Source organism: Bombina bombina, chromosome 6, assembly GCF_027579735.1.
Source record: "Bombina bombina isolate aBomBom1 chromosome 6, aBomBom1.pri, whole genome shotgun sequence".
In the NCBI taxonomy this organism is placed as follows: Eukaryota; Metazoa; Chordata; class Amphibia; order Anura; family Bombinatoridae; genus Bombina; species Bombina bombina.
Window position 1 is genome coordinate 700,622,159 of NC_069504.1, and position 15,504 is coordinate 700,637,662.

Genomic DNA, 15,504 nt, shown 5'->3' on the forward strand with positions numbered 1-15,504 from the left:
CAAATCTAGGCTCGCAAGGGAGCAAAATGCTGTTTCTTATTTTTTTGGCGCAAATTTGTGTCTATAGTGTCACAAGTTTCGTCATTTCCTGCGTCTTTATTGATGTTAGTTTATTTTAAATTTTAGATTTAGATTACAGTAATTGCATTCTACAAAATGCTTGGGGACTGGGAGGTCCTTATTCCTTTCCTCTGAGGCATTCTCTATAGAGAGTATATGCTCTCTCACCCTTTCTCTGAATGGTTTTGTTGACTCTCCCACATACTGTTTCCCACAGCTACAGCTTATCAGATAGATTATATTTCTGTTGGTGCACTTAAAAGTGTCTTTTATTTCATACTCTCTACCAGTTATATTGGAGTGAATTTTTTTCTGTTTCTGTGAGTGTCTGCAAGCTTTGCATGCCAGACATGGGTAAAAGCCTTTCACATTATTACCTAATAGATCTTTATCCTTATTCTTCTTCTTTCTTAATTCTGTGGGAGCTATCATATTATTACCTAATAGATCTTTATCCTCATTCTTCTTCTTTCTTAGCTTATCAACTAGTTTTAATATTCCCCAATGTTTCCTCAGAATTTTTTCCACCATTTTATGATTGTTATTGTATTGAGTTATAAATGAAATTGTATGATCTTTCTCTTTTTTATTTTATTCTTTCCTTCATGGTCACTCTTGTTTTTTTCTATACAGAATATCCCCCCTATCAATTTGTCTAATGTTTTCTATTTCTTTGTCTATAACATCAGGTTTATAACCTCTGTCAGTGACCTTTTAATATATTTGATTGTTCTACATAGTCTTTCGCTTGTGTACAATTGTTTCTTATTCTCATCATCTGACCTTTCGGTATATTCTTTCCCCCCCATTCTAAGTGGCAGCTTTTTGCATGTATGTAGTTTTTGTAATCTACTATCTTAAAGTGTGTGTTAGTGTTTAGTTTGTTATTGTTTATAAATATTTCTAAATCCAGGAATTCACAATTTTTTCTTTATGTATTTCGCAAGTAAATTTCAAATTTTTATCATTATCATTCATTTCTTTCAAAAAAGGTTTCAAACAATTGTTTTTTTCCCCTCTAAATCATAAAAATATTGTCTATGTACCTTTTAAAACACACCAGGTTCACTACAAGTACCACATTAGTTAGGAAATTACCCTCCCATTGACCCATAAATAAATTGGCGTAGCTTGGGGCGAACCTGGTGCCCATGGCGGTACCGCAAATTTGGTCATAAAACTTGTTTTCTAAAATTAAAATAAGTATGGGTTATAATTAATTTTATACTTTCGAGAATAAAATCTTTTTGTACTACACTCATCTCTTCATCGAGACTCAGATAATAACTTATTGCTTCTAACCCATCAATGTGTTTGATGCAAGTGTATAGAGAAGCAACATCGCAAGTTAATAGCCACATATCATGTTCCCATTCCAATTGTTCCAGATATTTTATCAGACTAGTTGAATCTTTTAGATAGCTATCCAGAGTGACTACATACTTCTAGAGATATAAATCTACATATTCAGATAAACTGGATGTAAGAGATCCAATACCGGAAACAATTGGACAGCACGGTGGGTCAACCACCTATTTATGTTTTTTGGGTGATATGTAAAAAAGTGGAATTTTAGGGAAAGCTGGTAATAAATAGTTGAATTCATGATCAGTTAGTATTTCTTTATTTCTTGCTTCAGTTAATATAATTTTAAATTGTAATGTATAGAACCTAGTTGGATTTCTTATGCATTCTTTGTAAGATGTTTTTGTCGTCTGCTAGATTTCTGCATATTTTCATATAGTGTTCCTTATCTAGGACTACTACCCCTCCACCTTTATCTGCTGCTTTTACCACTATATTGTTGTTCTTCTCTAGTTCTTTCAAGACATTTCTTTCTCGTTTAGTTAATTTATATGAAGTACTGTTTATTTTCTCTTCCTTTAGATTTTTTTATATCCCTTACTACTAAAGTTTCAAATGTTTCAAAGATCCCTCCTTTTTCATTTTTAGGAAAAAAGGTTGTTTTTTTTCTTTAGACCTGAATGTATCACACCATTATCTGATCTTTTGTTCATATTTGTTTCTGTTGCTTGTTTTTCTAGTGGTGTTTTTAAAAAATATTGTTTTAATGTTAATGTTCTAAAGAATTTTTGTACATCGATGTATGTGTTAAATTTATTGATTTTATTGGTTGGGGCAAAGGTTAGGCCCTTACTCAAGACTTGTTTTTGTTCCTGATTTAGTGGTGTAGAACTTAAATGATAAATTCCTTAAAACTTTTTCTCTTCTACCTTTTCTTTTTGTCTTTCGGTCCTGTGTATGCCACTTCCTCTATTTCCTCTCTTTCTGAGTCCTTTCTTCTTTTTTTTTGTGTTTCCCTGTTCTAAAATTGTTCCTCCTTTTCTCATTTGTCCCACCTCTAAAAAATCCTGGTGTATATATCTTCCAAAGAAAGTTAGGTTTAGAAACTGTATATTTATTTTTTTTGATGCCTAAGACTAACTTGATATTTAAGCCCCATTCAAAAAGTGTATTAATGTTTCATAGAGACTGTTTTTAATAAATTATGATTCATTAGGATATATTTTGCATAATAATAGTGTTTCCAATTTAGATATTTTAACATAAACAATGTTGGAAAACCTAAAAACAAGTAAATGCCAATAATGAGAAATTTGCTGAGAAGTAAGACAAAGTTGCACGTAACTGGATTCAATTGCTCCAATTAAAGAAAAACGAATGACCCAATTAACTGTGAAACAAAAGGTTTATAAGGGAACCTAAGGACACAATTATCATCAGCTGCTTGAGAAAGGCTGGAGACCCAGCAGAAACGTGTAGCAAAAATCAATAGGAGAATACAATGTTTACAGATCTGCTCAGAAGACAGTCGGGAGTCTTTAGCGCAGGAGCGACGTGTTTGGACACACCTCAACAAAATCAAGTGGTCACATTGAGTTGGCATGGAAGTTTCAATGGCTATCCACGGCACTCACAGGATCCATGATAAAGGCCAACACATAAACCACGCTGAAGGAAGTGCCACAAAGGTCCGATCAGCAGATACGGTCTGTAACAATTCTAGAAAGAAGGATTTTACCGGTTATCTCTATATCATATGGACAGTGCTAATATACACGGAGCAATTCTTTTCAACACATAAAACAAACAATTCTTTCTCAACCTATGAACTTAATGCAACAAACAATACCCGGGTATAAAACTTTTTAAACAAGGGCTTAGTTTTTATATTAGATACTTGTATAGATGTGTTATTTTGTATAAACTAATAGCTGGCTGTTATCTGCTGTCTGATTTTATCTAACTTGTTTAAACGAATAACACAGAGGGATAGTTTTACCATATTAACCTAATTATACTGATTATACCTTTTATACTGCATATATCAGCTTAGCATTATTTGGTTGAACTAGGATTTAAGCACAGAATACGTTTCTAGTATTCTGAGCACACCTAAAAAAAAACATTTTTTTCCTTAGTATCCCTTTAACCAATTTCTCATTCATAGAATCTGATATGGTTTTCAGAGTTTTGCAGGTTTCTCCTTTTTGAGCCTATGCATGTTTTGGATATTCCGTTTTTGTCCTGAAAAGTTTTTGTTTCTTATGGCTATTTCTTCTGCTAGAAGAGTTTCTGATTCATCTGCTCTTTGTGGTGAGCATCCTTACCTTGTTTTTTCTTCAGAATAAGGCAGTTTTGGGAACTATGTTTGACCTTTTGCCTAAGGTGGTTTCTTCTTTTGTTGATTGGGAGATAGTTGTTCTCTCTTTGTGTCCTAATTCAAAGAATTCTGAGGAGGAAATTCTCCATTATTTGGATCTGGTCAGAGTTTTGAAGTTCTATTTTGACGGCTGCTAATGTTTTGTGTTTTACAATCTTCTAGTTTGTTTTTCTGGTTCCAGAAAAGGTCAGGCGACTATTGTTGCTTCATTACCCTCTTGGTTAAAGCTTTTTTTCATAAAGCTTACTTGAAGGTGGGTCAGCCTCCTTCTAAATGGGTTACTGCCCATTTTACCAGATCAGTTGCTACTTCATGGGCCTTTAAGAACGAGGCCTCTGTTGATTTAATTTGCAAGGCAGTTTGTTTGATCTTCCTTACATATTTCTACTAAATTATACCATTTTGATGTTTTTACTTCTTCTAAAGCAGCTTTTGGTAGGTAAGTCCCCCAGGCAGCTGTTTCTGGGCATTTAATATTATTGTATATATATTTTTTGCATGATAAACTAAAAAAAAAAAAAAAAATCATCCAAAGACTGGTCCCGCCCAGATTACAATACTCATGTACTCCACAGATTGGGTATTCGTTCCCAGGAGTAATGAATCGGGGACTCTCCCCTCCTTTATGAAAGAAAATATAATTTATCCTTACCTGTAAAGAACATTGGAATGTAAAGTATTTGTAACTAACTTCAGGTTTAGTGCAGTTGATTGCGGTGTCAGGTTAGCGTGCAAGCTATAGCTAATAGTTTTTTTAGCACACCCCAAAGAAGTCTATGTGGAGAAGTTAGCGCGGTCGTGATATCCATAGACATGACGTTAGCACAGCTGAGTCTTTCTCTCGTGTACTAACTTTTTACTTTAAACTTGCAAATCAGGCCACACTAATATTTTAATTTGAGGGCAGTTAGTGCACGAGTGAAAACAAATTAGCACACAACTTGTAATCTAGCCCATAATAAGGTAATCTGGCTGCTAAGTATTTATAAACATAGTCTGTTGAGGGGATTTCTTGACACAAAGAGCTTTTATAATTACCTTTCAGTATTATATTTTTTATAGGCACAGCACAAGGTAAATCAGGAGCTTGCTGCAGCCAAGATATTAAATATATCATCTGAGGATGCCCTGGAAGATCATGTCGCAGAAATTAATATATTGGGGCAATGCCAACACCCCCACATCATCAAACTCTTTGAGGCATCTTACTGGGAAAAACAGCTCTGGGTAAGTCTAGAAGAAAGAGAAGTACCCAAAGGTGTTTTTAGCAACTAAACTGGCATATACAGTTCTTGATACAATGTAAAGTTTTAATTATATCAGTCTTTCATAAAGAGACATGCAACCTAAAATTTCTCATCATGATTCAGATAAAGCATACAATTTTAAACAACTTTCCAAATGACTTCTTTAATCTAAATTGCTTAGTTCTCTTGTCATCCTTTGCTGAAAATCATACCTAGGTAGGCTCAAGAGCTGAGAGCTACCTGCTGATTGGTGGTTTCTCATATATGCCTTTTGTCATTGACTTACAAATGTGTTCAGCAACCTTTCATTAGTGCATTGCTGCTCTTTCAACAAAGGACACCAAGGGAATGAAGGAAAATTGATAATAGAAGTAAACTGGAAAATTGTTTAAAAATGTATGCTTTTTCTGAATCATGAAAGAAAAAAAATGGGTTTCATGTCCCTTTAATATTGGGGCTTTATATAACCATTTTTGTAAAATGGTTATAATTTTTTTTTGGTTATAACCATTTTTGTAAAATGGTTTAATTATTAGTTTATCTTTTTTAATCATGTACCACAGCCAGTGGTGGTTTAAGAGAGTTGCTGGTGGCTCTGCACACTCACAATTCATAATTAATTAATTAATCAACTATTTATTTTATTCATTCATCTGGGATAATCAAACACAAACAAATTGTATTGATTGGTTAAAAGTGTAATTTGTTATATGTTTGAGAAGGGAAAATAGAAAAAAAAAGAATACATGAGCGTGTTTACTTTTAACAATTTAGATGGCATCATATATTGACTGTTCCCACTTTGTTTTTCCAAATGATAAGGATTTTCTCTATGTTCATTTGGTCATGCTCATATATTAATAAAAAAGATTTTTTCGTTTCTTGTTTAACAAAAACTTACATATATCTTAAAGTATGAAACTTGTACAAAAAATATAATGTTAAACTAAGATATGATCATCAGAATGTTCCTTTTTTTATTACAAAGCATATGTTTAAAAAAAAAGGAAATTACAAAAATATACAAAATGATATTAAAATATTAATTGCACACATACCGTATCAGTGTTCTCCAAAGAAAATGTTGTCAGCCAGGTGGCATTATAAAGTAGCCAGGTGCTAGTAAAAGCACAAATTAATTGCATAATTCAACATAATTTTTTAAAAATATTAATATTAGCTAATATTAAGCTATTTTTGGTAAAATGTTAGCCGGGTGGTCACTAAAATCAGTCAGGTGGTGCACTTATTAAAAAGACCCTGGGAACAACAATGCTGTGTGTTAAAATGTTATTATAGGTTAAGTGACTAAAGCCTGCATTCTGACACGCCTGGCAGTCATAGTCCATATTGAATCAATTAGCTGCAATGTTTACTGGATCTGTTTTCTTTAGAAAACAGGAGCTTGAGAGGTGACAAGGCCCATATACAGGGATGAGGAAGCTCTTTTTATTCCAAGAACATTTTTGTGACAAGAGATCACAATTTAAGGCTGGAGGAAAGGAGATTTAATCTCCTGCAATGGAAACGTTTCTTCACTATAAGAGCAATGCAATTGTGGAGCTCATTACCAAAGGAGGTAGTGAATGCCAATACCCTAGATACATTAAAAAATGGTTTAGATACATATCTGGCTAGAAACAGAATTCAGGGATATGATTGCTTGTATTAAATGGGTCACCTTTTAATGGGATTAATTTAAGATCAACTGGAGCTCTTTTTGTAAGTATATTAGATTTGTATAGGTTAAGTTAAACTTGGCACCATATATTTTGCTTCTTTGAGGGACAGTAAAGTCAAAATGATACTTTCACGATACAGGTACAACATGCTGTTTTGTTTTATCCAATTTTCTAATTTACTTCTATTATCTAATTTACTTTATTCTTTTGGTATCCTTTGAAAAGCATACCAATAGGTAGGCTCTGGAGCTCAATGCACTACTGGGAGCTAGTTGCTAATTGGTGGCTGCTCATATTTTCCTCTTGTTATTTGCTCACCCGATGTGTTCAGCTAGCTCCCAGCATTGCTGCTTCTTCCACAAAGGATACCACGAATATTAAGTAAATTTGAAAAATGGAAATAAATTAGAAAGTTGTATAAAATTGCAGGATCTGTCTGAATCATGAAGGGAGAATTTGGGGTTTCGTGTCCCTTTAAAGTTGTCCCTACAAACATAAAGAATGCAAGTTGAATATACAGAGTTTTCACATGGCAAAACCTAATGAGTTACAATGGGGTGCTTAATTAGCAAACATAATGGAGCTGCAAGTTTCATGCTTGACTTTATAATTAACAAACAAAGAGATGCAGGTTTCCCAAATCAATGTCAGCTCAAGACACATACTCTGGTAGGTCTAATTATGTACAATCTCAGGGCAGATAGTAAGCCATAGGTGTTGAGCTTTCTAACTCAGAGACTACAGAAAGAGCCAGATCTCCTGCCTGAATGGCAGCTTAAAGCATATAGGGGCATTTACACATATGGAGCTGCCAGACTTGGCTGGCACACAAGGATACAATGATCTAGAAGCTTTGCCCATAAATAACAGCTCAGGGAAAGAAATTAACAGTGCTGTACTTGGTTTATTAAAGGGACAGTCTACATTAAAAATATTATTGTTTAAAAAAGATAGATATCGCCTTTACTACCCATTCCCCAGCTTTGCACAACTAACATTGATATATTAATATACTTTATAACATTTAAACCTCTAAATTTCTTCCTGTGTCTAAGCCACTAAAGACAGCCTCTTATCACATGCTTTGTATTTGCTTTTTACATCAGGAGACAGCTAGTTAATGTGGGCCATATAGATAACATTGTGTTCATGCCCAAGGAGTTATTTAAGATTTAAAATAACACAGTACTAAATGCAAGTCAATAGATAATAAATAAAAAAAAGTCATGTAACCAGGGAGCAAATCTATTGTAGACTGTCCCTCTAACTGTTTGATAAGGGTACAGAGATGATCAGGTCTCGTGCATGACTGGTGGCTGTATGACTCTGTCTTGGTTGCCAGCTCAAGACTCACAGAAAGCTACATGTCTCATGCATGGTTGGTAACGCAGGGCACTCAGGGAATAGCATGTCTCATGCATGGTTGGTAGCGCAGGGCACTCAGGGAATAGCTTGTCTCATGCATGGTTGGTAGCGCAGGGCACTCAGGGAATAGCATGTCTCATGCATGGTTGGTAGCGCAGGACACTCAGGGAATAGCATGTCTCATGCATGGTTGGTAGCGCAGGACACTCAGGGAATAGCATGTCTCATGCATGGTTGGTAGCGCAGGGCACTCAGGGAATAGCTTGTCTCATGCATGGTTGGTAGCGCAGGGCACTCAGGGAATAGCATGTCTCATGCATGGTTGGTAGCGCAGGACACTCAGGGAATAGCATGTCTCATGCATGGTTGGTAGCGCAGGACACTCAGGGAATAGCATGTCTCATGCATGGTTGGTAGCGCAGGGCACTCAGGGAATAGCATGTCTCATGCATGGTTGGTAGCGCAGGGCACTCAGGGAATAGCATGTCTCATGCATGGTTGGTAGCGCAGGGCACTCAGGGAATATCTTGTCTCCTGCATGGTTGGTAGCGCAGGGCACTCAGGGAATAGCTTGTCTCATGCATGGTTGGTAGCGCAGGGCACTCAGGGAATAGCATGTCTCATGCATGGTTGGTAGCGCAGGGCACTCAGGGAATAGCATGTCTCATGCATGATTGGTAGCGCAGGGCACTCAGGGAATAGCTTGTCTCATGCATTATTGGTAGAGCAGGACACTCAGGGAATAGCTTGTCTCATGCATGGTTGGTAGCGCAGGGCACTCAGGGAATAGCATGTCTCACGCATGGTTGGTAGCGCAGGGCACTCAGGGAATAGCTTGTCTCATGCATGGTTGGTAGCGCAGGGCACTCAGGGAATAGCATGTCTCATGCATGATTGGTAGCGCAGGGCACTCAGGGAATAGCTTGTCTCATGCATGGTTGGTAGCGCAGGGCACTCAGGGAATAGCATGTCTCACGCATGGTTGGTAGCGCAGGGCACTCAGGGAATAGCTTGTCTCATGCATGGTTGGTAGCGCAGGGCACTCAGGGAATAGCATGTCTCATGCATGATTGGTAGCGCAGGGCACTCAGGGAATAGCTTGTCTCATGCATGGTTGGTAGCGCAGGGCACTCAGGGAATAGCATGTCTCATGCATGGTTGGTAGCGCAGGGCACTCAGGGAATAGCATGTCTCATGCATGGTTGGTAGTGCAGGGCACTCAGGGAATAGCATGTCTCATGCATGCTTGGTAGCGCAGGGCACTCAGGGAATAGCATGTCTCATGCATGCTTGGTAGTGCAGGGCACTCAGGGAATAGCTTGTCTCATGCATGGTTGGTAGCGCAGGGCACTCAGGGAATAGCTTGTCTCCTGCATGGTTGGTAGCGCAGGGCAATCAGGTAATAGCTTGTCTCCTGCATGGTTGGTAGCGCAGGGCACTCAGGGAATAGCTTGTCTCCTGCATGGTTGGTAGCGCAGGGCACTCAGGGAATAGCATGTCTCCTGCATGGTTGGTAGCGCAGGGCACTCAGGGAATAGCTTGTCTCATGCATGGTTGGTAGCGCAGGGCACTCAGGGAATAGCATGTCTCATGCATGGTTGGTAGCGCAGGGCACTCAGGGAATAGCATGTCTCATGCATGGTTGGTAGCGCAGGGCACTCAGGGAATAGCATGTCTCATGAATGGTTGGTAGCGCAGGGCACTCAGGGAATAGCTTGTCTCATGCATGGTTGGTAGCGCAGGGCACTCAGGGAATAGCTTGTCTCATGCATGGTTGGTAGCGCAGGGCACTCAGGGAATAGCTTGTCTCATGCATGGTTGGTAGCGCAGGGCACTCAGGGAATAGCTTGTCTCCTGCATGGTTGGTAGCGCAGGGCACTCAGGGAATAGCTTGTCTCCTGCATTGTTGGTAGCGCAGGGCACTCAGGGAATAGCTTGTCTCCTGCATGGTTGGTAGCGCAGGGCACTCAGGGAATAGCATGTCTCATGCATGGTTGGTAGCGCAGGGCACTCAGGGAATAGCTTGTCTCATGCATGGTTGGTAGCGCAGGGCACTCAGGGAATAGCTTGTCTCATGCATGGTTGGTAGCGCAGGGCACTCAGGGAATAGCTTGTCTCCTGCATGGTTGGTAGCGCAGGGCACTCAGGTAATAGCTTGTCTCCTGCATGGTTGGTAGCGCAGGGCACTCAGGGAATAGCTTGTCTCATGCATGGTTGGTAGCGCAGGGCACTCAGGGAATAGCTTGTCTCATGCATGGTTGGTAGCGCAGGGCACTCAGGGAATAGCTTGTCTCCTGCATGGTTGGTAGCGCAGGGCAATCAGGTAATAGCTTGTCTCCTGCATGGTTGGTAGCGCAGGGCACTCAGGGAATAGCTTGTCTCCTGCATGGTTGGTAGCGCAGGGCACTCAGGGAATAGCTTGTCTCCTGCATGGTTGGTAGCGCAGGGCACTCAGGGAATAGCTTGTCTCCTGCATGGTTGGTAGCGCAGGGCACTCAGGGAATAGCTTGTCTCATGCATGGTTGGTAGCGCAGGGCACTCAGGGAATAGCTTGTCTCCTGCATGGTTGGTAGCGCAGGGCAATCAGGTAATAGCTTGTCTCCTGCATGGTTGGTAGCGCAGGGCACTCAGGGAATAGCTTGTCTCCTGCATGGTTGGTAGCGCAGGGCACTCAGGGAATAGCATGTCTCCTGCATGGTTGGTAGCGCAGGGCACTCAGGGAATAGCTTGTCTCATGCATGGTTGGTAGCGCAGGGCACTCAGGGAATAGCATGTCTCATGCATGGTTGGTAGCGCAGGGCACTCAGGGAATAGCATGTCTCATGCATGGTTGGTAGCGCAGGGCACTCAGGGAATAGCATGTCTCATGAATGGTTGGTAGCGCAGGGCACTCAGGGAATAGCTTGTCTCATGCATGGTTGGTAGCGCAGGGCACTCAGGGAATAGCTTGTCTCATGCATGGTTGGTAGCGCAGGGCACTCAGGGAATAGCTTGTCTCATGCATGGTTGGTAGCGCAGGGCACTCAGGGAATAGCTTGTCTCCTGCATGGTTGGTAGCGCAGGGCACTCAGGGAATAGCTTGTCTCCTGCATTGTTGGTAGCGCAGGGCACTCAGGGAATAGCTTGTCTCCTGCATGGTTGGTAGCGCAGGGCACTCAGGGAATAGCTTGTCTCATGCATGGTTGGTAGCGCAGGGCACTCAGGGAATAGCTTGTCTCATGCAGGGTTGGTAGCGCAGGGCACTCAGGGAATAGCATGTCTCATGCATGGTTGGTAGCGCAGGGCACTCAGGGAATAGCATGTCTCATGCATGGTTGGTAGCGCAGGGCACTCAGGGAATAGCTTGTCTCATGCATGGTTGGTAGCGCAGGGCACTCAGGGAATAGCTTGTCTCATGCATGGTTGGTAGCGCAGGGCACTCAGGGAATAGCATGTCTCATGCATGGTTGGTAGCGCAGGGCACTCAGGGAATAGCATGTCTCATGCATGGTTGGTAGCGCAGGGCACTCAGGGAATAGCATGTCTCATGCATGGTTGGTAGCGCAGGGCACTCAGGGAATAGCTTGTCTCATGCATGGTTGGTAGCGCAGGGCACTCAGGGAATAGCTTGTCTCATGCATGGTTGGTAGCGCAGGGCACTCAGGTAATAGCTTGTCTCATGCATGGTTGGTAGCGCAGGGCACTCAGGGAATAGCTTGTCTCATGCATGGTTGGTAGCGCAGGGCACTCAGGGAATAGCATGTCTCATGCATGGTTGGTAGCGCAGGGCACTCAGGGAATAGCATGTCTCATGCATGGTTGGTAGCGCAGGGCACTGAGGGAATAGCTTGTCTCATGCATGGTTGGTAGCGCAGGGCACTCAGGGAATAGCATGTCTCATGCATAGTTGGTAGCGCAGGGCACTCAGGGAATAGCTTGTCTCATGCATGGTTGGTAGCGCAGGGCACTCAGGGAATAGCATGTCTCATGCATGGTTGGTAGCGCAGGGCACTCAGGGAATAGCTTGTCTCATGCATGGTTGGTAGCGCAGGGCACTCAGGGAATAGCATGTCTCATGCATGGTTGGTAGCGCAGGGCACTCAGGGAATAGCTTGTCTCATGCATGGTTGGTAGCGCAGGGCACTCAGGGAATAGCATGTCTCATGCATGGTTGGTAGCGCAGGGCACTCAGGGAATAGCATGTCTCATGCATGGTTGGTAGCGCAGGGCACTCAGGGAATAGCTTGTCTCATGCATGGTTGGTAGCGCAGGGCACTCAGGGAATAGCTTGTCTCATGCATGGTTGGTAGCGCAGGGCACTCAGGGAATAGCATGTCTTATGCATGGTTGGTAGCGCAGTGCACTCAGGGAATAGCATGTCTCATGCATGGTTGGTAGCGCAGGGCACTCAGGGTATAGCATGTCTCATGCATGGTTGGTAGCGCAGGGCACTCAGGGAATAGCTTGTCTCATGCATGATTGGTAGCGCAGGGCACTCAGGGAATAGCTTGTCTCAGTGCACTCAGGGAATAGCATGTCTCATGCATGGTTGGTAGCGCAGGGCACTCAGGGAATAGCATGTCTCATGCATGGTTGGTAGCGCAGGGCACTCAGGGAATAGCTTGTCTCATGCATGATTGGTAGCGAAGGGCACTCAGAGAATAGCATGTCTCATGCATGGTTGGTAGCGCAGGGCACTCAGGGAATAGCATGTCTCATGCATGGTTGGTAGTGCAGGGCACTCAGGGAATAGCTTGTCTCATGCATGGTTGGTAGAGCAGGGCACTCAGGGAATAGCTTGTCTCATGCATGGTTGGCAGCGCAGGGCACTCAGGGAATAGCTTGTCTCATGCATGGTTGGTAGCGCAGGGCACTCAGGGAATAGCTTGTCTCATGCATGGTTGGTAGCGCAGGGCACTCAGGGAATAGCATATCTCATGCATGGTTGGTAGCGCAGGGCACTCAGGGAATAGCTTGTCTCATGCATGGTTGGTAGCGCAGGGCACTCAGGGAATAGCTTGTCTCAGTGCACTCAGGGAATAGCATGTCTCATGCATGGTTGGTAGCGCAGGGCACTCAGGGAATAGCATGTCTCATGCATGGTTGGTAGCGCAGGGCACTCAGGGAATAGCTTGTCTCATGCATGATTGGTAGCGCAGGGCACTCAGGGAATAGCTTGTCTCATGCATGATTGGTAGCGAAGGGCACTCAGAGAATAGCATGTCTCATGCATGGTTGGTAGCGCAGGGCACTCAGGGAATAGCATGTCTCATGCATGGTTGGTAGTGCAGGGCACTCAGGGAATAGCTTGTCTCATGCATGGTTGGTAGAGCAGGGCACTCAGGGAATAGCTTGTCTCATGCATGGTTGGCAGCGCAGGGCACTCAGGGAATAGCTTGTCTCATGCATGGTTGGTAGCGCAGGGCACTCAGGGAATAGCTTGTCTCATGCATGGTTGGTAGCGCAGGGCACTCAGGGAATAGCATGTCTCATGCATGGTTGGCAGCGCAGGGCACTCAGGGAATAGCATGTCTCATGCATGGTTGGTAGCGCAGGGCACTCAGGGAATAGCTTGTCTCATGCATGGTTGGTAGCGCAGGGCACTCAGGGAATAGCTTGTCTCATGCATGGTTGGTAGCGCAGGGCACTCAGGGAATAGCATGTCTCATGCATGGTTGGTAGTGCAGGGCACTCAGGGAATAGCTTGTCTCATGCATGGTTGGTAGCGCAGGGCACTCAGGGAATAGCATGTCTTATGCATGGTTGGTAGCGCAGTGCACTCAGGGAATAGCATGTCTCATGCATGGTTGGTAGCGCAGGGCACTCAGGGTATAGCATGTCTCATGCATGGTTGGTAGCGCAGGGCACTCAGGGAATAGCTTGTCTCATGCATGATTGGTAGCGCAGGGCACTCAGGGAATAGCTTGTCTCAGTGCACTCAGGGAATAGCATGTCTCATGCATGGTTGGTAGCGCAGGGCACTCAGGGAATAGCATGTCTCATGCATGGTTGGTAGCGCAGGGCACTCAGGGAATAGCTTGTCTCATGCATGATTGGTAGCGAAGGGCACTCAGAGAATAGCATGTCTCATGCATGGTTGGTAGCGCAGGGCACTCAGGGAATAGCATGTCTCATGCATGGTTGGTAGTGCAGGGCACTCAGGGAATAGCATGTCTCATGCATGGTTGGTAGAGCAGGAGCACTCAGGGAATAGCTTGTCTCATGCATGGTTGGCAGCGCAGGGCACTCAGGGAATAGCTTGTCTCATGCATGGTTTGGTAGCGCAGGGCACTCAGGGAATAGCTTGTCTCATGCATGGTTGGTAGCGCAGGGCACTCAGGGAATAGCATATCTCATGCATGGTTGGTAGCGCAGGGCACTCAGGGAATAGCTTGTCTCATGCATGGTTGGTAGCGCAGGGCACTCAGGGAATAGCTTGTCTCAGTGCACTCAGGGAATAGCATGTCTCATGCATGGTTGGTAGCGCAGGGCACTCAGGGAATAGCATGTCTCATGCATGGTTGGTAGCGCAGGGCACTCAGGGAATAGCTTGTCTCATGCATGATTGGTAGCGCAGGGCACTCAGGGAATAGCTTGTCTCATGCATGATTGGTAGCGAAGGGCACTCAGAGAATAGCATGTCTCATGCATGGTTGGTAGCGCAGGGCACTCAGGGAATAGCATGTCTCATGCATGGTTGGTAGTGCAGGGCACTCAGGGAATAGCTTGTCTCATGCATGGTTGGTAGAGCAGGGCACTCAGGGAATAGCTTGTCTCATGCATGGTTGGCAGCGCAGGGCACTCAGGGAATAGCTTGTCTCATGCATGGTTGGTAGCGCAGGGCACTCAGGGAATAGCTTGTCTCATGCATGGTTGGTAGCGCAGGGCACTCAGGGAATAGCATGTCTCATGCATGGTTGGCAGCGCAGGGCACTCAGGGAATAGCATGTCTCATGCATGGTTGGTAGCGCAGGGCACTCAGGGAATAGCTTGTCTCATGCATGGTTGGTAAGCGCAGGGCACTCAGGGAATAGCTTGTCTCATGCATGGTTGGTAGCGCAGGGCACTCAGGGAATAGCATGTCTCATGCATGGTTGGTAGTGCAGGGCACTCAGGGAATAGCTTGTCTCATGCATGGTTGGTAGCGCAGGGCACTCAGGGAATAGCATGTCTCATGCATGGTTGGTAGCGCAGGGCACTCAGGGAATAGCATGTCTCATGCATGGTTGGTAGTGCAGGGAACTCAGGGAATAGCATGTCTCATGCATGCTTGGTAGCGCAGGGCACTCAGGGAATAGCATGTCTCATGCATGCTTGGTAGTGCAGGGCACTCAGGGAATAGCTTGTCTCATGCATGGTTGGTAGCGCAGAGCACTCAGGGAATAGCTTGTCTCATGCATGGTTGGTAGCGCAGGGCACTCAGGGAATAGCTTGTCTCATGCATGGTTGGTAGCGCAGGGCACTCAGGGAATAGCATGTCTCATGC

General features: G+C 43.6%; 1 protein-coding gene across 1 annotated transcript in view; it reads left to right on the forward strand.

Annotated features, from left to right (window-relative positions):
- LOC128664575 (serine/threonine-protein kinase 10-A-like) overlaps positions 1–15,504 on the forward strand; it is a 345,944-nt gene that overhangs the window by 46,338 nt on the left and 284,102 nt on the right. The window contains 1 exon segment of the mRNA XM_053719393.1: positions 4,808–4,972. Within this exon segment, the coding sequence (XP_053575368.1) occupies positions 4,808–4,972 (165 nt within the window).